The 26,738-nt window shown below is 38.0% G+C and overlaps 1 protein-coding gene across 2 annotated transcripts; it reads left to right on the top strand.

Annotated features, from left to right (window-relative positions):
• The first annotated feature begins 4,131 nt into the window (after positions 1-4,131).
• Positions 4,132-26,472, top strand: polg2 (polymerase (DNA directed), gamma 2, accessory subunit). 2 transcript variants are annotated; one of them, XM_081381605.1, is made up of 8 exons: positions 4,174-4,899; positions 5,016-5,133; positions 5,299-5,404; positions 22,474-22,659; positions 23,764-23,904; positions 24,029-24,109; positions 25,908-26,008; positions 26,108-26,472. In XM_081381605.1, exons 1-8 carry the CDS (start codon positions 4,464-4,466, stop codon positions 26,271-26,273), a joined length of 1,335 nt encoding a protein of 444 aa, XP_081237731.1. In that variant the 5' UTR covers positions 4,174-4,463; the 3' UTR covers positions 26,274-26,472. The 2 variants fall into 2 exon arrangements, with proteins under 2 accessions (XP_081237730.1, XP_081237731.1); XM_081381604.1 differs by lacking the exon at positions 24,029-24,109 and having other exon boundaries at positions 4,132-4,899; positions 26,108-26,470.
• Positions 26,473-26,738: the final 266 nt, after the last annotated feature.

Here is a 26,738-nt window from a genome sequence, read left to right as displayed (position 1 = left end):
TTTTAATAAAAAAAACATTCAAAATCGGGATGCGTTTTCCAGGTCATCTTTGTTTTTTTAACAGTAGCCTAACTTCAGGTCACGTGACAGGCACAAACAGTGGTTCGACTTCGAGTGAGAGGCGCATTTAACGCTCATGGGACGCAAGGCAGATGCATAAAGCTGTGACGGATCATCATCGAGTGGTAAGCGCATAGCCATGACGGGTCACGGGACAGCCGCGTATAGCCGTGACGGGTCGCGGGACAGGCGCGTATAGCCGTGACGGGTCGCGGGACAGCCGCGTATAGCGGTAGCAGGTCGAGTGACAGGCGCGTATAGCCGTGACGGGTCGCGGGACAGCCGCGTATAGCGGTAGCAGGTCGAGTGACAGGCGCGTATAGCGGTGGCAGGTCGAGTGACAGGCGCGGCAGGTCGCGGGACAGCCGCGGCAGGTCGCGGGACAGCCGCGGCAGGTCGCGGGACAGCCGCGTATAGCGGTGGCAGGTCGAGTGACAGGCGCGTATAGAGGTGGCAGGTCGCGGGACAGGCGCGTATAGCGGTGGCAGGTCGAGTGACGGGCGCGTATAGCGGTGGCAGGTCGCGGGACAGCCGCGGCAGGTCGCGGGACAGGCGCGTATAGCGGTGGCAGGTCGCGGGACAGGCGCGGCAGGTCGCGGGACAGGCGCGTATAGCGGTGGCAGGTCGAGTGACAGGCGCGGCAGGTCGCGGGACAGCCGCGTATAGCGGTGGCAGGTTGAGTGACAGGCGCGTATAGCGGTGGCAGGTCGAGTGACAGGCGCGTATAGCGGTGGCAGGTCGAGTGACAGGCGCGGCAGGTCGAGTGACAGGCGCATATAGCGGTGGCAGGTCGAGTGACAGGCGCCAGTGGCAGCTGCCCCTGCCACGGAAAGATTTTACTCCCTCTCGCTGTGACAGTAAGAGTTCGGTAATGAATCACTACCACCTTTATAGCAACTTTTATTTAATTAAATTTTTTGGGATATACTAACTTTTCATTATGTTTTATTGTCTTGAGTGAAGCGGCTTGTGAGAACAATGCTGGACCTCTAGGATTGTTATGGGATCACCAGTCCTGTCTGTTTCATGGATCACCTGCCCCTGGTTTTTGTTTTTCTTGTTCACACACACCCACACAAGCACACATTTTTGTTGTCTGTCATTGTTTAATAAAAAATATTTAAGCGAACTCTGAACGGACCGCCACGGCAGACCTCTTTGCGTGATCACGAAGGCAGGCTAATGGCTGAATCAAAATTTATAAGCAAAATCACGGGAATCAATAGCCTAATACAGCCCCGTTGTGCTAAAATAAATATCATGAGACGTCCATCATCAGATGAATGATATGGAAAAGTTAAGTTAGAGCCGCTAAAGCCAGTGCTACTACCCATGCGAACATGAACACTAAGCTTTTCCCTCCAAAAATATAGCCTAAAACTTATCTCCAAATGCAAAACTGACATTAACAAAATGCAATAATGCAATAACAGCTGAAAAAGTACTTGGGTGTGTGTTTTATTTTATATTTACCGTTCAATAATGCAATCGCTGCTGTCTGTCCCCAAAGAGTATAGAAGCCCAAGAGGCGAAACTCTGTTGTGTTATGGGTAACAGTCTGTAGATGGCGCTGCGGAGGCGCGTCCGCCATTATGGACTGAAAGCTGCTGAAATCGTTAGCGCCAGTCAATGGCAAAATCCATTTTAGTAGGTGTTTATAGTTCATGTGTGCACTTGCTAGATTGCACATCTTTTTTGTACCTTTCCGCCTGTAATAGGACATTCATAGATTATTTTTCTTTAGTTCATTTATAAAAAAAAAAATTTCAAATCATATATATAGTGATGTTCACTAATTTCAAAATCAACATTTGAATAAATATCTTATTACTTCTTATATCTAATTATATCTAATTACTTATTCTTATAATCTTATATCTAATTACTGTGTGTCTGCCTATAGACAAGCCTATATTATTTCATGAATTTCTGTTGGTCATATAACAAGGAAAATGCATATAGAACATAAATATTGATAGATTAAAGTTTTGCAGTAATTTTATAATTGTATCTTTGCTAACCGTAAGTGGTAGGCTAATGAAGCCGATTCGGTGGGGATACCGTACTAAAAAGTACTAAGGAATCTTATAGTAGGCCTATTTCGGGACAAAAAACTATATATATATATTATATATTATATATATATATTTTTTTCATATTTATAGTATTTTGGGACAAAATATTATAGTAATCTTATAGGAATACTATAGTAATTTGGGACATACTAAATAAGTACGATAAGACTACTATAGCAGCTTAAAAATATTATAGAGTTATTACAGAACATCACAGAAGTTATGTTCTGTAATACCTTTATAATATCCTAGAGCCACTCCAGTATTTCTATAGTAGTCTTATAGTACTTCTATTGTAATATTTTGTCCCAAAATACTATTTTCCTAACCAACACATATACGTATATTTTCTGTCATTTAACGTCATTTAACGTCGGTCATCCTCATTAATGCATTTTAAATTGTTTTCATATTTAGATATGACGGCCAGAAAAAAATAAGCTATGTTAAGTTTTTGTTATGTTAAGTTTTTCAGTGGCATTGACTCCCATTATTTTTCGCCGTTTTCCTTCAGTTTTCAGTCCATAATGGCGGCCGCGCCGTCACGTCATGGGGGCAACTGTTGCTATGGAGCGTTCTATTGAGTTTCGCCTCTTGGGCTTCTATACTCTTTGCTGTCCCATAGAAGAGCATGACAGCCAGCGTATGTTTTAGAACTATTGGGGCTTACATGAACCACGTGACAGCCATAGCGGCGACATCAAAGAGTGTCGCAACTCTTTCTCTCTATGGCTCTGATGGGTACGATTTGTTTCCACCGGTACTTCCAGACAGTATAGGCTTGTTCGACTTCATGCAGCTCTGCGCAGACCGATCGGCGGCTGACTTAAAGCAGTGCATGCCGGTTAGAAATTTTGTCCGACTTGATACAGCGCCGACGCCACGTGACTGTGACGTATGCCATCAAAGTACCGCGAGAGCGATTCGAGAGTAGCCGGAGAACTCAGCCAGCGCAGCTTCTCAAGAGCGGCTGCACTGGGCTGCAGGAGGGCTGATGACGACACAGCTGTTCCACCATTGGCCGGATTCACTGCATGACAACGATCACGTGTGTTTCGTGTTTATTCGAAAACCTTTAGTTCCTCTAAAGCTCTCAAATCAGTTTATTATAACAGTGAACACTCTTTTCATGTTGTTGTCATGTTATATTGTGTCATGTTTATCAAATTAAAACTGCTTAAAAAACGTAGACTCCACTTCATTGATAGTAGCTTATGTTGAACTTTATTCTTGTTCAAACAGACGCTGGATGAAGCAGTAGGCTACATAAAGTATTGAATTAAAATGTCTCTGAAACATCTGTGCATTATTTGGCAAATATTGCATTTATTTCACTGCAGCTGTGGTAAAGTATGCAAACACCACGTGAGCGGTCACTACGGGAACCAGAAAGTGTCCGACTTCACGTCTCCGTTTGCAGCTCCTCCCCGCCTGCACGCGGCTACTCTCGCCGATCGGGTGCATCCAGCCGCAGCCGATGTCGAACACACCATATAGCTTGATTCCGGTTCTGGCTTGATTGACAGGTGACTCGTCCATTCAGCGATAAGTACGTCATTCTCAAAATATACCTACCTTTTCCTTTTTTTTCTGAATGGTCGTTGTGTTTTCTGAATTGTCGTTGTGTTTTCTGAAATGTGGTTGTGTTTTCTGAATTGTCGTTGTGTTTTCTGAAATGTCGTTGTGTTTTCTGAATTGTTATTGTGTTTTCTGAATTGTTATTTTGTTCTCTAAATTGTCGTTGTGTTTTCTGAATTGTTATTTTGTTTTTGTAAGTTAATTGTGATTTGTTTTGCACCTCTCGGCCACCGTATGATAGCCTTAAAATAACATAAAATAGCTTTTTTTAGCCTATCTAAAAGAAACAGGAAATTATACACGAGTATAGTTTTATTTGATTTATATTTACTACCTATGATTCAGTTATTATCATTATTAATCATGATTGAATATTTTTTTTCCTCTTGAGCACTGTCGAACGCTCCACACTCCAGTTCAGTAGGTGGCGGCAATTGCACCGAAAGCATGTTTGCCAAGCGCCAATAAACAATACAAGAAGAAACATGCAGCATGAAAATTATTGCGGACTTCATTGCATGAGAAGAAAAGTACTGACCATCTCATGCAACACCCGCAGACATACGGAACACGAAGTAAAGGGTATATTATGAGAGTTCTTTCAAACCTGCCATAGCGGTGAAGTCTTGTTAGCCATTTTTTTTATTTTGAACCGCTGCAGAAATTTTCACGCTTAATCTGGAGAATATATGGTTTTCCTATTTTTTAATCCATTACTGCCAACTACTAACGATTTAACCCTTTGGCAAAATGTTACTTAACTGCATCAGAAGGCGTCTCCAGCTTTTAAGCGAAAATATCCCTTGGTATCATCGGAATATATCAAAGTGCATTACCCGTGATGACAGATCTGATGAAACCAGCCTCTTGATGCAACTTTGCGCTGAGCGTTATTACATTTCTTCTGAAGCTTTTCACACCAGGTCATGTACATATGGGCCCTTAGGAACAGAACTAAAGAAAAACATTATTGAGCAGTGGACTTCAGCAATACGTTCAAGGGCATATGTATTTGGGATAAATACTTCATCGTTAAGTAGAACGTGTGAGGAACCTGTCAGGATTGTTGACATAAGGGCTCTTAAAGAAATCCTTAACCAAGACAGTTTTACTAAAGAAGAAGCATCTCAAAAGATTCAAAAACTTTTGGAAGACAGTGCGTCTGTTCGGACGAGTCTCCTACAGGGTGAGTGCAGACCCGTCTTCTATCGTTACAGTGCGCTTAGTTACCATAGGTCGCACACTTGGCGCAGTCCATGCGATGGTTTTAGTCATCTGGGATTTTATTATTTTCCCCTCAAGGTGCTTTACAGCAGTATACTCAGGCTTTGGAGCTTGTGAATAGGACATTGCCTTTTGGATTGGCAGAGATTGGTCTGTGCCATCATTTCGATAATCAGCTCAGACATTCATCCAGTTGGTGAGTGAGGTCTTATTATCTTATTTTTTATTTTTATCAGCTGTGTTATTTTAATGAGTGACTTTTTTACTAGATCACTCTATCCACGATGAAATAATGTAAATTAGTCATTATTTTATTTGCTTTGCCTTTACATAATGCAACCTTTTCATTAACCTCTGTTAGTTCATTTGAGGTAACCGAATCATCTTTAGTCTGGTTCTGTTCTCCTCGGACTTCTTCACAGTGGATGGACTACTGGGCTCATCAAAGACTGCAGTGGTGGAGGAAGGTAAAGCATGGAAGCACAAATATGGGAGAATTGGGTACCGACACTTAGAGCAGTAGTTATCAACTGGTTGGGCCATGGGACCCACCATTTTCCCATGGTCATTAAGCCGTGACCCAAATATTTTCCATATTTTCTTAAAGATGGCTGACACACAAGTACTGTCCCTCTTTACTTAAAATTACATTAAAGGTATAGTTCTTTCTTCTGTTGAACACAAAAGGACATATTTTAAAGCAACACTAAGGAACATTTTTTACCTTAAAGGGATAGTTCGGCCAAAAATGATATTAAACCCTTGATTTACTCACCCTCAAGCCGTTCGAGATGCATATGTCAATCATTTTTCAGACGAACACATTTTCAGTTATTTTAGAAAATGTCTTAGATCTTTCAGTGGTTATAATGTGAAGTTATGGGGTCCACTCCTTCAAGTCCCAAAAATGTGCATGCATCCTTCACAAAAGTAATCCATCCGGCTTAGGGCTGGGCGATAAAACGATAACGATAAGTATCGCGATATAATTTTTCTCGATAAAACGATATCAAGAGTTCGATAAATGTTTGATAATGTTTATGCGCCAAAAGCGTAACGAAACTCATTTGAACAGCTCGCCACACGGACCATTTATCCGCTCGGCTCAAAGTCCAAACGGCAGCTCAGCGCGAGCTCACTAGAGCAGATGCGTTTACTCTGATCGGTCTCGGTCACGAGATCCAGTGAGAAGCGCTTGAATTCAGCGAAGAACACAATTTGTTTCAGTGATTTAAACCAGTTTAAAGGCAGATGAAACAGCGCTGACAAACAGGAGAAATACTGTGCACAACGATACTGTCAGAAGGCTTTTCCGTCTACAAATTCCCATCATTTACCATTTACATTTACTGTAACGTTAGCCTAGTAATATTAACTGCACCATGAAATGTGGGATATACATATTGAATTGTATTATATTATTAATGTAGACAATGTATTAAAGGACTAATGGAATATAATTACAGTATTTAATAATGTATTTAGGCTACTGTTTTTCATACAAATACCATAGAAACCATAAAGTTACATTTGCCATGATAGTGAGGTGCTGTAGGCTATGCCTGGTTTTATCTGTGGTTATCATGATCTAAATGCATGATATTGGATGACCAATGGTTAAGTTTAATAAAACTCAAACAGTCAGAATATTACATTTTACCAAATAAAAATTAGCACATGCAGAAACTAAGAAATTAATTGTCCAATAAAGATATTTATTTTGTTAAGGAAAAATGACAAATGTTTGAATGTTCAGATTTGTGAAATGTTCACCTGTTTGGTAAGTGTTTGTCATGATATGTTCTGACAATAAAGAGTAGTTTAAAACCACATTTAACACTCTTGTTTCTACAACTTTCACTTAGGAGCAAAAATCTGCCTTTAAACTTGAAAGAAATAAAGATTTGACTTTTATCGTGATAATTATCGATATCGACTGATATAAAAAAAAAAATATCGTGATATTTTTTTTTTGCCCGTATCGCCCAGCCCTAATCCGGCTCCAGGGGGATAAACGAAGGCCTTCTGAGGGTAATACGTGCGGTTTTGTCGTAAAAATATACATATTTAAAACTTTATAAATGAAAATAACTGGCTTCGTAGCGTAGGAAGCGTCATGACGTAGAACGAACATGACAGCGCAGCCAGAGAGCAGAGCAAAACAAAACTCTACGTTCGTTCTACGTCACAACACTTCCTACGCTACGTCCTACGTCATACGCCAGCATCCATCTCCGTAAACGCGCGTCGACCGCTACCGGAAGCCAGTTATTTTCATTTATAAAGTTTTAAATATGTATATTTTTACGACAAAACCGCACGTATTACCCTCAGAAGGCCTTCGTTTATCCCCCTGGAGCCGGATGGATTACTTTTGTGAAGGATGCATGGACATTTTTGGGACTTGAAGGAGTGGACCCCATAACTTCACATTATAACCACTGAAAGATCTAAGACATTTTCTAAAATAACTGAAAAAGTGTTCGTCTGAAAAATGATCGACATATGCAGGGTTTTTCCTGCATAGAGAATTATGAGGCGGCCGCCTCCGTAAAATTTCGTGCCGCCTCCGGCTCTCGACAAAATTCGGACAGTCACATGGTCAGATACAGTTTTTCCACCGTGATGGTTCTGTTGCGGTTACCGGCTTGTGTCCATTCTCAACCCGTATAGTGCTGCGCGGATCGCGGATAATCCGCAGGTCGGGCGGGCCAAGTAATACAAACATTCCATTCCAATTAATCGAGGGTGGATGACCGATAAATTATAATGTTTTGAGTTTAATAAAGACACGGAACTCTCATCACGGTAAAACGAAATGAACGTGCGTCACTTTTACTTTCGTTTTCAACAACGTAACGTTAATTCTCTTCAGGGAAAACCCATCAAGGAAAATATCAAGGCTTGACAATAACTTGTCTGGGACACGTGTTTTTTTTTTCTTTTTTTTTAAGGGAAAAGTGAGAGAGAATTGTACTACTTGTCCAACCGAACAAATACCCTGATTAAAACAATTTTTTATTTAAAAATAAAAAATATCTAGGGAATCACCGAAAATGTGAGGATGATTCTGTTTAATTTAATTTAATGTAAGTGGCGATTGATAGCCTATAGTTGATAATAATAGGCCTACCTAATGTACTGACGGTACAATGTTGCAACAATGTTGTTAAGAATGTTGTTAAGAAACAATAGCCTAGGCTACACACGACAAGAGTGCTGTTTTCCTGAATGCCATCAAGACTGAAACCGAGACTGATTTCATAACAGTTCTTTAAACAGTTAAAATTAAGTCACTTACATTTTAGACGCAATGACTGCGTTTTTGTTCTGTTTCTGCAGCGAAAATAGTTCCAAACAAAGATCACGCACCATCGCGCATCTCACAGCAACGAACACTTGAAGCATTACTGAATGATTCAGCGTTTCGAACGAATCGGTTGAGTCAAAAATTCAATGATCCATTCATAAACTGCATCACTCTGAATAAATCAGCCGTTTGAACGAATCGTTTGAATGAATGACTCAATGACTCGCTCATTAAGACGGTCGCCTGCTGCCTCCTACTGGCGGTTTAGTTTCATAAAGTATCATTCTTTTCAATATTCCTTATTTGTATATTCAAAAATATTTAAATTAATCTCATTTAATACAGTTATAATATTTAATGTAAATTATTTAATTTGATTGGTAACAGCCTGTGTCTTATTATTTTAATTGAATATATTGATCAAATTTAAGAATTTGAAATGAAAAATGGAACATGCATGTAATAAAATTAGGGGGGAAATGCCCTTTATATAAGGTACAAAAAAATGTAAAAACAGGAAATGTAATTTTGGCAAAGGAAGAACTTTTATTTTAAATAAAAGTTCATTTTAAATCAGCCTACTTCAGTGTGATATGTTACCATCATGCTTAACACTGAGAATTTGAATAATTGTAATGTGGTGATCAGATGCAGATATCTAAATCAAAGAATATGGGCGGTTTGCGGGTGGATTATTTATTTTTAACAGTGGATTCGGGTGACTCAAAGTGCACCAGATTAATGAATTTATCTTTAAAATGTACAAAATTTTCTTCCGGGGGGGCATGCCCCCGGACCCCCCTAGAGGTGCCGAGCTACACCCACAAAAATAAATGTGGGAAACACATTAGGCTATATGATGCCCAACAAAAAATACCTTATTATTAAAATACATTATTAGGATTTTACCACCTCCGCCTCATTTTGAGCCAGGAAAAACCCTGATATGCATCTCGAACGGCTTGAGGGTGAGTAAATCATGGGTTTAATACGCTGATCTATATAATGACTGGATAGCTCATGACGTTCTAAACTGCCAGTAGGCAGTGAAGCCACCGGAAGTGTTTGAGTGGCCATCTTACGATTCCCTACCAGCAGAGGGCTCCAATGGCCGTTATGCAGATTTGGTAGCTCCGACGGCACTTTCAAGATGACCCGCTGTGCAGCATACAAGTGTAAAACGACGTTCACAAAAGGATGTAGAAAAACTGCCCACAGGTTGTAATTCAAGCCCTATAAGCAGTAATTTATATGCAAAATTGTCGCTATGCCCGTGTTGTTTTCTCCGAGGCAAAAGTAATGCTGCTGCTTCTTAAAAAAACAACGATAAAACAATCAACAGTAGCCTATAAGAAACCTCAGAGCAGCAAGTGTCCAATAGCGACACCATTTGACAGCTTCAAAAGAGCTTTGTGCAGAGTCCGTTTACCGTTACATAACCCATACAAATTGTATTATGCATTTTCTGAACATGTACTTGAATCAAACACTTAATATGAACAAACTACTAATCTATAAAACACAATCGGTCTTCCGACCTTTTACTATTGTGTAAATTGATGTTGATATGCGCGAGGGAGAGAGAGCAATACAGCGCTCGTGTTGTTTGAAGGCGGTAAGAGTGCGCACGCGCGGCCGGTGCTCACTCTCTCTCTCCGCTTGTTCTTATGCGCCCTCTCCACTGATCTAAATAATTCGTTGTTACGACGACTTATTTGTTCCCTCGTTTTAATAAATCGTGGACACGTTGAACTAACAACATGGCCACAATATAGTAAAACGAGGGAACAAATTAGTATAACGTGCTGAGGTATAATTAATTCGTGGCCACGAAACAATATTCACCTGAATATTCACCAATTCACACAAATATAGGTCTTTAGCATTCACTATTTAATTAATAGTATCAACCTGTTTTTCTTACCTATGAAGATAGCTCTTCAGTGAAGGCCGACAAGTGTTCTCGTACAGCTTTTTATTCCTTTTGCAAAGAAATTGCCGTTTTTTAATAAGCAGGAAGAAATCCCGACTTTAAACAAATACCCATTTAAATGCTTAGGATGTTTGCGTTGTGAGAATGTACAGGGAGACTTTAGATTTAAACACTTTGTCTCGTTAGGCAATGTTTTTTCAGTCAAATCATAAAATTAAAATTTTAGATTTTGATACAAAAATAAAAAATTCTGATAAATGAAGAAGAAAGCCAAAATATTACATGTCATGGATGTATATTTACTGAGTAATCCACTATATTGTAGAGGGCGGTTAAAATTACGATTTTCACCTGAGATTTGGAGCCCGATTACAGCAGGCCAGGGTAAAAATGACTTTAGAAAGATGGCAGCAGCATATATATATATTTTTTTCACAGAGACTGGTTGGTCTATTAGTAAAATCGGTTGACTTTAGCAATCTTTGTTGCATTATATGCGAACGGTTAAAAATGGGAAAAAAGACTTCTTGTGTTTTTACCCAAAGTTTGCATGCCTGTAACTCAGGTATAAAAGATATCTTAATATCCTTTTAGATTCTGGTTCTTAAAAAAATTCTCTATTGATATCTTAATTTTTACAGCCCAATATGGTTAATTTCTAGAGATACTGTATGATGATTTCAATGTGGCTCCATGAGTAAATTGGTAAATTTTACACACAAAAACCAAATGTGTGTCACTTTGCATACAGCTGATGTTCTTTCTTTTAAAGAGGAATATCTGAAGAACAAATGACTAGATGGTAAATTTTACACACAAAATCCAAAGGTGTGTCACTTTGCATACTAGTTTTAAATATCTAGTTTTAAAACTAGAAATCTAGTTTTAAATATACTTCTTTTGAAGTGTTGGTGCTTAATGTAAAAATATATAGTGTAAATGACAAATCACGTTTGATATTTGTGCTGGCTACTGTATACAGGCCACCAGGGCACCATAAAGATTTGATCAAAGAATTTGCTGACTTTCTATCAGAGTTAGTATTGGCTGCAGATAAAGTACTAATTGTTGGTGATTTTAATATACATATAGATAATGAAAAAGTTGCATTGGGATTGGCATTTAAAGACATTCTGAACTCTATTGGAGTTAGACAACACGTGTCGGGACCTACTCATTGTCGTAATCATACTCTAAATCTAATATTATCACACGGAATAAATGTTGATGCCGTTGAAATTCTGCAGCAGAGCGATGACATCTCAGATCATTATCTAGTCTTCTGTAAATTACATTTAGCCAAGGCTGCAAAGCCGACTCCGTGTTACAAATATGTGAGACCTATCACTTCTGCCACTATAGATTGCTTTATTAATAATCTTCCTAATCAGTTTCATCATCTCAGCATCCTGGATAGCTTAGAAGAACTCGATATTGCAACAGAAACTTTTAACTCTCTCTTTTTCAGCACTTTAGACACAGTTGCTCCGTTGCGCTTAAAGAAGATTAAAAAAAATAGTCCAACGCCGTGGTACAATGAGCACACTCAGGCACATAAGAGAGCAGCCAGAAAAATGGAGCGCAACTGGAAGAAAACAAAACTAGAGGTATTTCACATGTCATGGAAAGAGAGTTCGATTGCATACAGAGAGGCCTTAAAAGCTGCTAGATCTGCTTATTTTTCAACCCTATTAGAAGAAAATAAACAAAACCCTAGGTATTTATTTGAAACAGTGGCTAAACTAACGAAAAAGAAAGCTTCAAGCCCAGAAATTTCCAAGCAACACAGCAGTAATGACTAAGGGTGTCACGATTTCGATTTTAAATCGAAATCGATCGAAATTAATGCTCAATCTCGATTATCGAATCAAAAAATGGAATCGTCGATGCTGTCACGCCCCCATGTCACGTCAGCTCGGCTTGCCAAGCGAAAAAAACCCCACACGTGTTAAAGTGCTGCCAGAGCTGCCAACTCTCACGCATTCACCGTGAGACACACGCAATTGACACTTTTCACACGCTCTCACACACAGAAAAATCGCGAAGCAAAGAGGACACGGAGACCGCCAGACTAGAGCAGGTTACTTTATGATATAAAAAAATCTCAGCTCTCAGATTCTGTCAATTTTATTACGAAATTCAAACAATAAATACCGCTTTGGCGCTTGTAAATGTTATGTGACAGATCCCTAGTGCACGTGAACCGATCATCTACTAGCTAATAGTAAAAAAAACACGAACACTGTTGAAAGATACTGTACAACTTACCGAAATGTATATTCCTCATACATAATATCAATCAATCAGTGTTTTTCGTCAGCGTGAAGAGGTCAATAACATAGCTGGAGAACAATTATGTCACATTTACCTCAGGAAAGCCATGTGACCATAAAATAGGCTATAGCACGTAGTTGGAAAGAAAAAATAGCTATAGAGAGTATTTTGCTAAATATGTGTTCTATATTACATATATTTTTTACTTAGGCTATATCTTTAAATAAAGTTGTTATTATAATAAAAAACGCATTATATTTAATTATTTTTAACCTTAAATAATAGCCTACTAACATAGGGCTCTCTGTATGTTTACAGCATTAGGTGAGTTTATTTTTATTATTTTTTTTTAGACAAATTAACACCTATCTTGTGTAGCCTACCTAATATTTATCCAAATGAGTCAATATTAAATCAAATCACAATAATTGAATTGAATTGAAATAATAAAAAAAGTGTAGCTTACCAGAAATTGTACCATGTAAACATTGTAACATGTTGTCACTAATCCTAATAAAATTCAGTTTAGTTACTAAAATGTTAGTGACAATCACAATACACTTATTGTGATGCAATTTTTTTTACAATCAAACAAATCGAGAATCGAATCGAACCGTGACTTTAGAATCGAAAATGTAATCGAATCGAGGATTTGGAGAATCGTGACACCCTTAGTAATGACTTTATGAACTTCTTCACTTATAAGATTGATAATTATAACTATGCAACTGTCCACTACAGTATCGCATCAGGGAGTGCATTGTAGTCTCCCTAAGGAAAAATTCGATTCATTTATTGCTATAGGAGAGGAAGAATTCGCTAAACTCATTAAATCATCTAAACCGACAACATGTATGTTAGACCCTATACCGACTAAGCTACTGAAAGAGATGCTTCCAGAGGTCATAGATCCTCTTCTTACTATCATCAATTCATCTTTGTCTCTAGGATACGTACCAAAAACCTTTAAGCTGGCTATGATTAAACCGCTTGTTAAAAAAAACACAACTTGATCCTACAGAATTAGTCAATTACAGGCCGATCTCGAATCTACCCTTTCTATCAAAGATACTAGAAAAGGCAGTATCTTCACAACTATGTTCCTTTTTAGAAAGAAATGATATCTGCAAGGATTTTCAGTCAGGATTTAGACCGTACCATAGTACCGAGACAGCTCTCATTAGAGTCACAAATGATTTGCTCTTATCATCCGATCGTGGTTGTATCTCTCTATTGGTGTTACTCGATCTTAGTGCTGCATTTGACACTATTGACCACAACATTCTTTTAAATAGACTTGAAAATTATGTTGGCATTAGTGGAATTGCATTAGCATGGTTTAAATCATACTTATCTGACCGTTATCAGTTTGTAGCAGTAAATGAAGAGATGTCTTATCGATCACAAGTTCAGTATGGCGTACCACAAGGCTCAGTACTAGGACCACTGCTGTTCACTCTGTACATGCTACCATTAGGAGATATCATTAGGAAGCATGGAATTAGCTTTTAGTGTTATGCTGATGATACTCAACTCTATATTTCTTCACAATTTAACGAAAACTACCACTTCACAAAATTAACGGAATGCATAGCTGATATAAAAAATTGGATGACTAGTAATTTCCTACTACTAAATTCTGAAAAAAACAGATTCTAATTAATGGACAAAAAACTTCCTCACGTAATAACCTAGAATACTGTCTAACACTTAGACAGTGGCTTAGACATGGCTGCTCTGTTAAAGGTGCTCTAAGCGATGCCACGCGTTTTTTAGGCCAAAACATTTTTTGTCACATCCAGCAAACATCTCCTCACTATCCGCTAGCTGCCTGTCCCCTGAACACACTGTAAAAAAACACGGTCTCTCTAGACACCACAGGCTCCACAAACGGCAACAAAAACAAACTGGGCTCACCCGCACCACGAAACACAACAAACAGTGATCCAGCCAATAACCGACAAGAAGTATTGAAGGGTGGGGTTTGGGGGGTTAGTGCACGTGCACATGAAGGGGGAGAGAGAAGCATGAAGAGGGAAGTTTGAATTATGGCCGACACACGACCAAAGAGACAACGTTCCGATGAACAAATTGCAAAGAAGAGGGACAAGGATAAGGAATGCGCAAAGTACCGAATTTACATCGGAAAAACCTTTGAAAGGTGGCGAGAACTCCGCCGGCAGAAGGGATTTCAATCCGACATTCAGTTGCTCTGTTTTTGCAGAACAGGTGGGTCAATCCATTTTTCTTTCTAAACCGACGTTCATGTTCGCCAAACCAACACAAGGATGTAATTAGCTAGAACTAACGTTATGCAGTCAGTGTTAACTTTGGTTAATACAACCATAATGCATGTTTCTAGCAGTTAGCGATCAATCTCTATTGTAAATTCACAGTAGGGCGACAATTTGTGTGAATGATTGTTTTCACCCACTGTTTGTTATGAATTTGAATGTTCATTTATAGGCTATTGACAACTTTGACTAAATTTGTTTATGACGCCGCTGTTGTTTATGCTCACTGGGAAACGCGAAGCTAACGTTATCATGCTATTATTGCGTCCTTGTATGGGAGCTAGTTATAACCTCTGGTGGCGAAACGATTTTAAGATAATGTTTCTCTTTTTCTGCATTCTGTTTTGCAATATATAAAAGCATTTATCTAACTTGGTGACATTACACATTGAATGAAGTATCGGGGTAGTGACTACTTTGACTTTCCTTTATGCCGGAAGGGAGGGGAGGAGGGAGGAGACGGGATGAGGAGGAGGGAGGGTCTAGCTAGCCTCCATTTTGTTTGACAACAATTCGAATGTCAACAAGAAGTTACGTCTCCCGGCATCGCTTAGAGCACCTTTAAGTCTTCGTCGTCGGTTAGGAACCTGGGTGTGCTATTTGATACCAATCTTTCATTTGAAAGTCACGTGTCTAGTATCTGTAAAACCGTATTTTTCCATCTTAAAAATATATCTAAATTACGTCATATGCTCTCATTGACAAATGCGGAACAATTAGTTCATGCATTCATGACCTCAAGGATAGATTATTGTAATGCTCTATTGGGTGGTTGCCCTGCACGCTTAATAAACAAACTACAGCTGGTCCAAAACTCAGCAGCTCGAGTTCTTACCAGAACCAGGAAGTATGACCATATTAGCCCGGTTCTATCAACACTGCATTGGCTCCCTATTAAACATCGTTTAAATTTTAAAATATTGCTGATTACTTACAAAGCACTAAATGGTTTAGCTCCGCAGTACTTGAGCGAGCTCTTAACGCATTGTAGTCCTTCACGTCTATTGCGATCTCAAAATTCCGGCCAGTTGATAATACCTAGAATATCAAAATCAACTGCTGGTGGTAGATCCTTCTCCTATTTAGCACCAAAACTTTGGAACAGTCTTCCTACCATTGTCCGGGAAGCAGACACACTCTGTCAGTTCAAAGCTAGACTAAAAACACATCTCTTTGTCCTAGCATACACATAACACATTATAGACTTCTATAATTCAATGTTAGGCTGCATAGATCAGGTCAGCCGGAACCGGGAACCAGGCGCGGAATTTGCGGGGGGGCAGGGGGAGCATTGCCCCCCCTGGTGGCTGAAACGGGTAATTGCATTTTTTTTGAATGCATTGTTTAAAAAATATATATATTATAAATATTTTAAATAACGCAAAACAATTAAATGGTGGTAGGTAATACATCTGATTTCATATACTGCTTTAGTAAAAAAAAAAAAAAAAAAAAATCAGGGCTCTGGGTCACGTGACAAGTGTCGATTCTCAGCTAGCATGTAATAGCGTTGTAGTTATCTTACACCAAAATATGGACATAAGAAGATTTTTAAAACGTCGGGCTCCAAATGACACAAATATTCAGTCATCGGGATCTACAACACAAACAACAGTAACCGATGAAATGAGGCAAAATTCATGTTGGAGGCCCCCCGCCCCCAATAAAAAAAAACCACTTGAAACAAATATGATTCCTAACCTTTTTATTTATACAACATTTAATTTTAAAAGCAGTATATTTTTACTTACACAGTACATAAGTTTGGACACATTACTATTTTTAATGTTTTTGAAAGAAGTCTCTTATGTTCATCAAGCCTGGATTTATTTGATCAAAAATACAGAAAAATAATATAGTGAAATATTATTAAAATTTAAAATAATGGTTTTCTATTTTACTATACTTTATATTTCTGTGATGCAAAGCTGAATTTAGTGTCACGTGATCCTTCAGAAAACTTTATAATATTCAGATTTTTTTTTATCAAATGTTAGAAATGGTGCTTAATATTTATTTTATAACCTGTGATACTTTTTTTCAGGATTTTTGATTATTAAAAAGTTATTTTAAAAAAGTCTTCACTATCACTTTTTATATATTTAACACATCTTTGCTGAATATTCATGTTTTTTCTGTATTTTTGATCAAATAAATGCAGGCTTGTAGAGCATAATAATAAACTTCTTTCGAAAACATTAAAAATAGTAATGGGTCCAGACTTTTACCGGTACTGTATGTACATATTAATCAAACTTTATCTAAGGTAATCTCTTTTTTGTTTAATGAAGATGTTATTGTTGTTGTTGTTATTTTGCTGTTTTATTCAATTTATTCACAGTTCCAGATTCCCACTTCAGTAGATAAGTGCTTTATATTGCATTGCTACCTTAAATATGCTATACACAAATCAAGTGGAAGTGAAAGACACGATCGCTACTGAGCAGAAAAAATATATAAACTGATATTATTGGCGTAATGTCAGGGTATAATCTAATCATCAGCAGAATTTAAAAGATAGACCCATAGATATGAGATCCTTTATTTGAAACATTTTAAAATGTTGTAGTGTGTTGGCTTTTTAACTTAGAATACAGACGTTGTCATTTAATTTTGTAGCTTTTTTACTAGTCAGCTCCCGACGCGATGTTATTCATTGTACGCGCAAATTCAAAGCGTCGCGTCTGGGCACGTTAATGACGCTCGCACTCTTTTAAACTCGTAATAAAGCGGTACGATTTTTTTTTTTTTTTTTTTTGCCCCCCCCTGGCTCGAGTGTCAAACTCCGCCTATGCCGGGAACACTTCCCATAAATCCTGATGTACTCGTTACATCATAAGAAGAATGGCATCTACGCTAATTTTAGTGGGTTTTTTTATTCTGAGGTTTTCGCACAGCCTGCCGGATCCAGGCTGTATCCAGATCTGATGAAGGACCTGCTCCTGGACCCGATGTCATAGCGGGGTGCTAAAGTGCCAACTAGTTTCTCCTTATGGAGGATCCCTTTACCACTCTACAGATAAAGCGTAGTCGGGAAAATTCGGTTCGCGTATCTACCCCGAAGTGATAAAATTCTGTATCAAAATGTTAAGGCCGGACAAGTAGTTTTTTAAGGCTTGGTTTGTAGGTAATTACAAACCTGCGCACATATATTCAAACGTGCATACCAATAGATTGAACTCGTAATACGCATGTGCACGCCATCAGCGTTCTCACAGGTTTAAACAGTGTTAAAACGATGTCGTGTTAGCAGCCCCTAAATTAATATCTAATGATCGTTGCGGCGGAAGTGAATCAATCAAATTAACTTTAGCTGGAAAATAACTTTATTCAAGAACTGCTATAAAGCCAAAACAATCTCTGTTACTTTAAACTATCCTTGTATCTCTGTAAAGCCGCTTTGGAACAATCTACATTGTTAAAAGTGCTATATAAATGAAGATGACTTGACTTGCATACAGCTGATGTTTTTTCTTTTAAAGAGGAATATCTGAAGAACAAATAATGTTGAAACTAGAAATGTATCTTGTTTTGTTTTTAGTTGTTTTTATCAGCACAATTGCATAGAACATACAGTACCTCTCTGAGTGGCATAAATATTGTTTTTCCAAAGTTTGCGTGCCTGTAACTCTAAAAGTATTAAAGATATCTTAATATCCTTCTAGATTCTCATTCTTAATATAACTATAACTATTCTTTTATAATCTTCATTTTTAAGGCCCTGTTTGGTTCAGTGCCAGAGATATGGAATTTTTTTTAAGGTCCAGTGGTTCAGTCTCAGTGGTATTAGGATGTCAATGTGTATGTAGTTACGATACTGCATATTTGAACTCTTGCTAGCTTCAGAAACGGTTGAAATTATGCCTTCTTTCAAGTATCCTTGAAGCTGATTCAAATATAGATTATTATAAATCCACTTTTGAGAGCAAGTTAATGGGCCCTATTTTAACGATCTGAAACGCAAGTGGCAAAGCGCAAGTAACTTTGTGGGCGGGTCTTGGCGCTGTTGCTATTTTCCCGGCGGGATAAATGACTCTTGCACCAGGCGCAAATCTAAAATGGGTTGGTCTGAAGTTGCTTCATTATTCATAGGTGTGGTTTGGGCGTAACGTGAAATAAACCAATCAGAGCGTCATCTCACATTCCCTTTAAGAGCAGACGCGCTTTTTCTAAAGCGGATTCCTATTGTAACGGCGGATTTGCCAGGCGCGCGCCAGGAGCGGTTCACAGCCAAGGAGAGCAACGCTCTCGTTGGGGATGGAGAAACCCACCCAAATTAACTTCGGTTAAAAAGGCGTATGATAATTTGGGTAAATGTGTAAACTAGATGTATGCTTTTATAACAAATTGTCTATCTATCTATCTATCTATCTATCTATCTATCTATCTATCTATCTATCTATCTATCTATCTATCGTAATAATGTATGATTTGCAAAAATGAAAACTGCTGCTTCTGTGTAGATGAGAGAATCAAAGTGTATGCGCGTTGTGCACACGCTACATTGATTATGGCCAAGCATGCGCCCTTAAAATAGCATATGAATAACATGCGCAACGCGCCACTGACTTTAAACTATTTTTCCTGGTTAGTGGCGCAATTGTTTTCTAAACCTGCAAAATAGCATGAAGGAACTTTTGCGCCGGAACACGCCTCCTTTTTTGCGCTGAACCGCCCCGGGAGCGCAAGTTCATTCCCTAGTTTAGCGACGTGCTTCTGTGGAGGGAAAAGTCCGCTTTGCGCGGGTGCAAAATAGGAATGATACATGCGTCGGTGTACAAAGTCAATTGCGCTGGGTGCAAGATAGGGCCCAATGTCTCTCAACAGGACCATTTCAGTGGACTTTTGGCACTCAGTTGGGTATGTTCTATGCAGTTGTTTTTATAGAGGGAAACAAGATACATTCCTAGTTTCAACAAAATTTATTCTTCAGACATCCCCCTTTAAATGCAATAAGTATCAGCTGTGTGTAAAGTGACTCACATTTGGTTTTTGACCATTGAAATGGGTAAAATTCAACAATTTGAACATGGAGCTGCATTTAAATGTCTATGGGATTAAACCATATACGGCCTTGGAAATTAAGATTTAAAAACACTCAGACTGGTATGTTCTATGCAATTGTTTTGATAGAGAAAAACTAGATAGATTTCTGGAACATTATTTGTTCTTCAGCTGCTGTTCTTTGAAATAAAAAAAAAATCAGCAGTATGCAAAGTTACCCACATTTGTTTTTTAACCACTGAGAATGTGTACAATTTAACAATTTACTCTTAGAGACTTTACCATAATCTTAAAGGATATTAAGATATTTTCAAGACTACTTGAGTTACAGGCAATATAATAAAATATTATATGTAATTAAATATGTTACATGTTAATAGCCAAATTCCCCAACACATCTTCTTACTTTGTGTTGATCACAAAGAAAAAAACTGCAAGGCCAAATTATGAGAAACAGAAACGATTAATTCATTGCTTGGCTGGGTCTTCAGGCTGTGTAGTCTGTTAGTTTACCTTACCTCCCGATATGAGTCATTCATTTTTTTTTTATCACTCTCTGCCACAACTCGTTGTTCCCGAGTCATATTAAAGGTTTGTTCAAAATCGACCCATCACTAACACACATACTATGCAACACAGGCAACAACTAACAGCTGGCAAATCAGACGGCTCTTGCACGTATGGATAATTCCGCTGTAATTCAACAACAACAACAACAACATTTCTTGGTTTTGTGAAACATAGTAAAACCAATGTTAGTTGCGTATCAAGCAGAAATAAAGCAACCGTTTTCAGGCCTTCCTGCTCTCTAATGTCTCTGCAGTGCTGAAAAGCTTTTTCAGTATTACTGCAGGTCCTAGCTCTTGCCTGATCATAACCCTTTTTTTAAAATTATTTTCCTCTGACCTTTTCCTCTTTGGTAATATAGTATCTCAGCCATCTCTCTATTTACAATCTTTCTACAAATGCCAGGCTCTGATTTGGAGAGATGCACAGAAACGGCAACACAGTTATTTGATTTGCGATTGTGCTGTGCTCATTTCATTCATAGAGTTTACACTTGAAGCAATTTTCGTTACCATGAGGACATTCACACATCCCGTCCACGTGCAGCCCAATTTTTTAGACCTCGCGAACAGTGTATGTACGTACAACTGCGCATGTGCGAGTGGCTTGAAAACAAAATCCACTAGATAGTGCGCACGCGTTCGTGGCCAAAGAAGTATATTTTGAGACCGAGCGGAAAGTGGAAAATGAAGTATACCTGGGCCTTGAGGCGCCTAGGTTGCAGCGAGCTGTCATGCCACATCAAAGTGTCAAAACTGCATTTATTGTTTGAATTTCGTGATAAAATGGACAGAATTGGAAATTTGAGACTTTATTTCTTATCGAAAGTAACACAGAGCTTATTGCAATTATTGGTGGTTAATGGCTGTTAAAAGTGGTTAATAGGCTACAATGCTGTATTCGTTGTGTATGCAAGACATTTACCGAAAATTCTCAGTTCAAATAAGTGTACCCTTATATCCCTAATTAACTGTGACACTATTCTGATTTAATAGAGCTTTTAACACTTAAAATAGTTAACCCTGTGTCATTCTAAACCTCGGGTAATTGGAATCCTGGGTTGTCTTGCATCACGTTTCACACTGCTCATACTTTACCTGGGGTTAACAGTCATTCCTGGGTATTCATTAGCTGACGTTTCACAAGCTACATTCCTTAACCCTGGGTTAATGTCTGTATTTGAAGTGTCAGTGTAATTGATTGGACGAATGCCGCACACAACCTGCTCTAGCATAGTGTTTTCTCAAATTACATTGTCAACTGTGCTATAAAGTTTTTTTAAAAGACTATAAATCCACTCCAAATTATTATTATTATTTTTTTTCATCACCGCTATATACAGTAGTTATCTTTATAGTTATCATTCTTGGTGTGAACGGGCCTTAACACCGTGAAAGCGTGCTAACCCTGCTCCAAAGGGTCCATCAATTTAAGTGTAGAAAGACGGAAGAGAGAGACCAATTTGCAATCTGTTTTGTCATTTAAAGTAGAGTTTCAGGTAACTCTTTATTCACTCACACGTCTATTGTTGTCGTCTCCAGTAATTTGTTGTTGTTCCTTCTCATTGTTTCTTTTTCAACTTTGAAACAACTGGCCTGGGCAGTGTTGCCACCTTATGAAGTAATTAGTGAGAAAAAACCTAATGACTTATGCACATCTTGGCGTTTCCATCCTCTTAATTTTATGCGCAATTTGGGATATAGCATAAAAACACTGGATGGAAACGCCATTTTGGGCATTTTAGAATTTAACTAATATTCAATATATTTTTTATTGCTGCTGATTTTATTCAACTGCACACCGAAGATAGACAAATGTGGATACCAAAATATGTTTTAATTTGTGTAAAATATGTTTTAATATGTAAAACCACCCTGAATGGTATTCATTGTGTACTGTATTTTAGTGTATATTAGCTGGTCTTTATTGAGAAAATGTGATTCTCAGTGTGCACAGATGGCAGTGTGCAGTGTTGGTTACAACAAATTAATTGCAGCAATGTTGTGCCTGTGTTATATTTTATCTTTTATTTGTGACTTCTTATCAATCATGTCATGAAAAACCATACTGGTCATCAACTTTTAAAGTATATGAAACATTTTTAAGGAATATTGGTGTAGTGCAGGAATAGAATTTCTTGAACACCTACTGAAGTTTGCTTTAGGTCCGTCTGACTTCCGCATGTGCAATGTGGTGGATGACAAACTGAGAGAGGGGACATCTCATGGTGTTAAAATCCTTTATAAGTTCCCCTGGGGCTCAGAGACACTGGAGACACTGTGGAGCCTGGGGGACACACAACTGATAAAGACTCACCAAGAATCTTGCATCAATCTACAGGTCAGAGCAAAACTTAGATTATGTTTAAGGTGTAATTTAGTTTGTTTGTCAAATTAATTTTACTAACTTTGATCTGAATTATATATTATGCACAAGGGTAACTCAAAGTGAAAAATAGTATACTTGAAGTAGTATTATAATTTTTTTTCTTCTAGAAATCGTTATTTCACAACGATCTACAGGGTGGGCCATTTATATGGATACACCGTAATAACATGGGAATGGTTGGTAATATTAAAGTCCTGTTTGTGGCACATTAGTATATGTGAGGGGGCAAACTCCTCAAGATGGGTGGTGACCATGGTGGCCATTTAGAAGTCGGCCATCTTGGATACAACTTTTGTTTTTTAAATAGGAAGAGGGCCATGTGACACATCAGACTTATTGGTAATGTCACAAGAAAAACAATGGTGTGCTTGGTTTCAACATAACTTTATTCGTTCATGAGTTATTTACAAGTTTCTGACCACTTATAAAATGTGTTCAATGTGCTGCCCATTGTGTTGGATTGTCAATGCAACCCTGTTCTCCCACTCTTCACACACTGATAGCAACACCGCAGGAGAAATGCCAGCACAGGCATCCAGTATCCGTAGTTTCAGGTGCTGCACATCTCGTATCTTCACACCATAGACAATTGCCTTCAGATGACCCCAAAGATAAAAGTCTAAGGGGGTCAGATCGGGAGACCTTGGGGGCCATTCAGTGTGTGAAGAGTGGGAGAACAGGGTTGCATTGACAATCCAACACAATGGGCAGCACATTGAACACATTTTATAAGTGGTCAGAAACTTGTAAATAACTCATGAACGAATAAAGTTACGTTGAAACCAAGCACACCATTGTTTTTCTTGTGACATTACCAATAAGTCTGATGTGTCACATGGCCCTCTTCCTATTGAAAAAACAAAAGTTGTATCCAAGATGGCCGACTTCTAAATGGCCACCATGGTCACCACCCATCTTGAGGAGTTTGCCCCCTCACATATACTAATGTGCCACAAACAGGACTTTAATATCACCAGCCATTCCCATGTTATTACGGTGTATCCATATAAATGGCCCACCCTGTATTAAAGACTGCTATGATCATGTAACTTTCAGTGCAGAGATGGAAGAAAGTCTGTGGTTCCTCATGTCATCTCTGTCAGTGTGAATGTGGATCAAGGAATGCTGGCTTACCTATTTAACTCACTTCAACTGCTGAAAAAAACTGACAGCAAACAGAAGCTTCATCAGAGGACAGTGAGTAAGCTAAGTTTCCATATTTTTTTTAGCATTAATAAGTGGTTGGAAAATGACGCTTAATATGTAATTTTTAATGGAAAAATGTCAGGGAAGTTGAACAGGGTTTCTTTGCTTTATTCAGGTTTTAAAGCTGCATCCCAGTTTAACTCCAGTGAAAGTGGCTTTGGATATGGGACGAGGCTCTAATTCAGAGCTTAGACAGGTATAGAGGGATAAACAATCACTTTTTATAATTACCAAAACTACTGTTCAAAAGTTCAAGATCATGTTTAGTGGTAACATTTTGAAGATTAGCGAATAGTCTGACAGTTCATAAAGTGATCAGTCATTTCCTCTCAAAAGTGAGCTTACTGAATTAAAAGTGTTGAAGCCTCTCTCCCATCGGCGTCCATAAAAAAAAGACAATCCGTTCTCATTCCAGTGGCCTCATCTGCTAGGACTCCATTCACATACCAAACAAGAAGCACCGCACAGCGACTAGGACAGTCATACACCGGACGTGTCATTCTGTACTCGCGTTCTCAAGTTCAAGGTGGCAGTCCGAAAAAGTGAAACTAATCACTAGTAATCAGGCAAAGTTTACTTAAAGAATAAAGTGGCATCAATGAGTTTGAAGGTTTTTGAAAAAAAGTACAAATTGGGATCTAGAGAAAGGGTTATCTATATTGTAATAATTCTGAAGCATAGAATTTAATTTTATTTAAGCCACAAAGTTGTAGTAGCAGTTGGGCACCCCGACAGATGCTGAGTGGTGCCGCTGGTGTGAGTACACTTATAAAAACAATATATATTAGAATTTTTTTCTTTAGGAGGATATATATGAAAAATAATATGCCAAACTGGCTATTGAATTGATTGTGTTACCAGACATGGTTGATTTTCACCCGCATTTGGTAGGTGTTAATGTCAAACCCTGTACCTAGGTAAATATAGTGTGCATTGTAGAGTGGCCACCTTAAATAATTTCTAGGCCTATAATCTGTGTGAATGGATAGGAGAGCTTTAAATGTGTGAAAAAAGTATTTTATCCCTCTTTTTTTTATTTAAAGAGGGATGTCTTTTCTAAAATAATTTTGAAAGCAGTCAAGCAAACCCGTTTGGTGTGCTGCTGAACATTGGTATTCTGTTAGTTTGTGCCTCAACTCTTCCTTGAGCGGAGTACATCCAAAGATTCCAACACAATCTTTCTGGTGAATACCCACAAGGGTTGAAACTCAAGTGATAACGGTTACATTTCAAAGACTAGCACAAATTATTCCATGCAAAATGCTCAGCAACTCAGTTCTTCGTCTCAACTTTCCTCACCTCTTCACCTGTACTTTTTGTTTCCTTTAGCAAACCACACCTTTTTTTAGTCATCTTTTTTTTTATTTTTGTTCAGATAAATAATGAAGATCATTACTGTAATGAATTGGTTTAAAACTTAATTATCTACTTTATTTGTTCCTTGAAGGTAATAAAGTGAAACAAAAACTCTGAATCTGCCTCAAAGTTTAATGATCCGTTACAGCATGCCGAGTTTGAGATTCCACTGGTTACTGAGCTAGGGCTTGCAGAAATTTTGTTAAAAGCCTACTTTGTTTTTTGAGAATCAATAGATGTAATATGCAAGTATAACAAATAATACAAATTACCAGTATTTTACAATAAAATGCCATTTCTAGCCAACATATATATTAAGATAAATCTCAAATGTGACACGTTACAAAAAGTCTCAAACCCTCTCCATTTTAAATTGACCCTAAAACTGGAACTTTTAGCAATCTTGATCATTACATTTAGATTTAAATTCTAATCTCAAATTTTTTGTCTAAGTTAAAGTCTAAGAAACAAGAGTGTGCAAAATCTGTAATCTTTAATCTGGTGGTTTTGCAATACCAAAACATAGAGGTAATCACTCAAAAAACAAAAAGGTAAATTAAAAATGGTCACGCAACCAACTTTACAAATTTGTGGACCCTTTGAGATGGACTGACCTTAAGACAGTTGTTTCTCTTAAGGTTTGTGAGGGTTTACTCCAGGAGTTTCTTGAAGTTGGAATTTCCACATGGCCTGGATACTTGGACACAATGTCATTATCTATGGAGAATTTACACACAAAGTAACTGACTATCTATTTTCTATACAATTCTGAGTAATCTTTTGAGTAAAGTTTTCATGATGAAATAAATGTTGAGAGAAAGTTTTCTTTATGCTGCAGGTATGATGAGATGGGTGTCCTCTTCACAGTGGTGGTCAGTGAGAGCACACTAAAAAGCGGCCTTCTGCTGGTCCGTAACAGAGACACCACCATCAGAGAGACCATGCACATCTCAGAAATCAAATGCTACCTGCTCAAATACATATCTGCCTCAGACAACATCTGACTTTTATCACCTGAATCTCAATGGAATACATATTGTAAAGTACTGTAATGTGGTGATATGATAACTGTTGGGAGTGATGTAACTCTTTCAAAATTGTTTCTCTGTTAATGTAAAATACTATTAGTGTATACCATTTTGAAAAAAACAAACAAAAAGAAAACATAAGATTTAATATTAAACTTTATCATCAGCAGTTCCATCCTGTTTGCATTTATTTTTGACCATGCTAACTAATATCTACTGTATATCTCTCGCTTTGACTTTGCCCCAGAGTTTATTTTGATGTTGTATGGTAGGAGTTTAGTGGTTAAAAATCTGGCCCAGATAATCAAAGAATTAGGGTTAGTTCACATTTTGCAAAGGTTGGAAAATGCCATTGTTTTTTAGGCATTAAATGCGCTTGAATTTTGAATGACATCATTAAAATTGTTTGATATATGTTCTTAGAATGTCCAGTGTGAAAAA

The sequence above is a fragment of the Scardinius erythrophthalmus genome, assembly GCF_964197995.2.
Source record: "Scardinius erythrophthalmus genome assembly, chromosome: 12".
Lineage (NCBI taxonomy): Eukaryota > Metazoa > Chordata > Actinopteri > Cypriniformes > Leuciscidae > Scardinius > Scardinius erythrophthalmus.
The sequence above is the reverse complement of the archived record's forward strand: the minus strand, read 5'-3'. Positions and strand labels throughout refer to the sequence as shown.

Bases quoted from the DNA above. Each gene is read 5' to 3' on its own strand.
- polg2 (XM_081381605.1), top strand. From the start codon at position 4,464: ATGTTACTTAACTGCATCAGAAGGCGTCTCCAGCTTTTAAGCGAAAAT. The intron at 22,660-23,763 runs GTCAGAGCAAAA...TGTAACTTTCAG, and splicing joins AATCTTGCATCAATCTACAG to TGCAGAGATGGAAGAAAGTC. The intron at 26,009-26,107 runs GTAACTGACTAT...TTTATGCTGCAG, and splicing joins ATGGAGAATTTACACACAAA to GTATGATGAGATGGGTGTCC.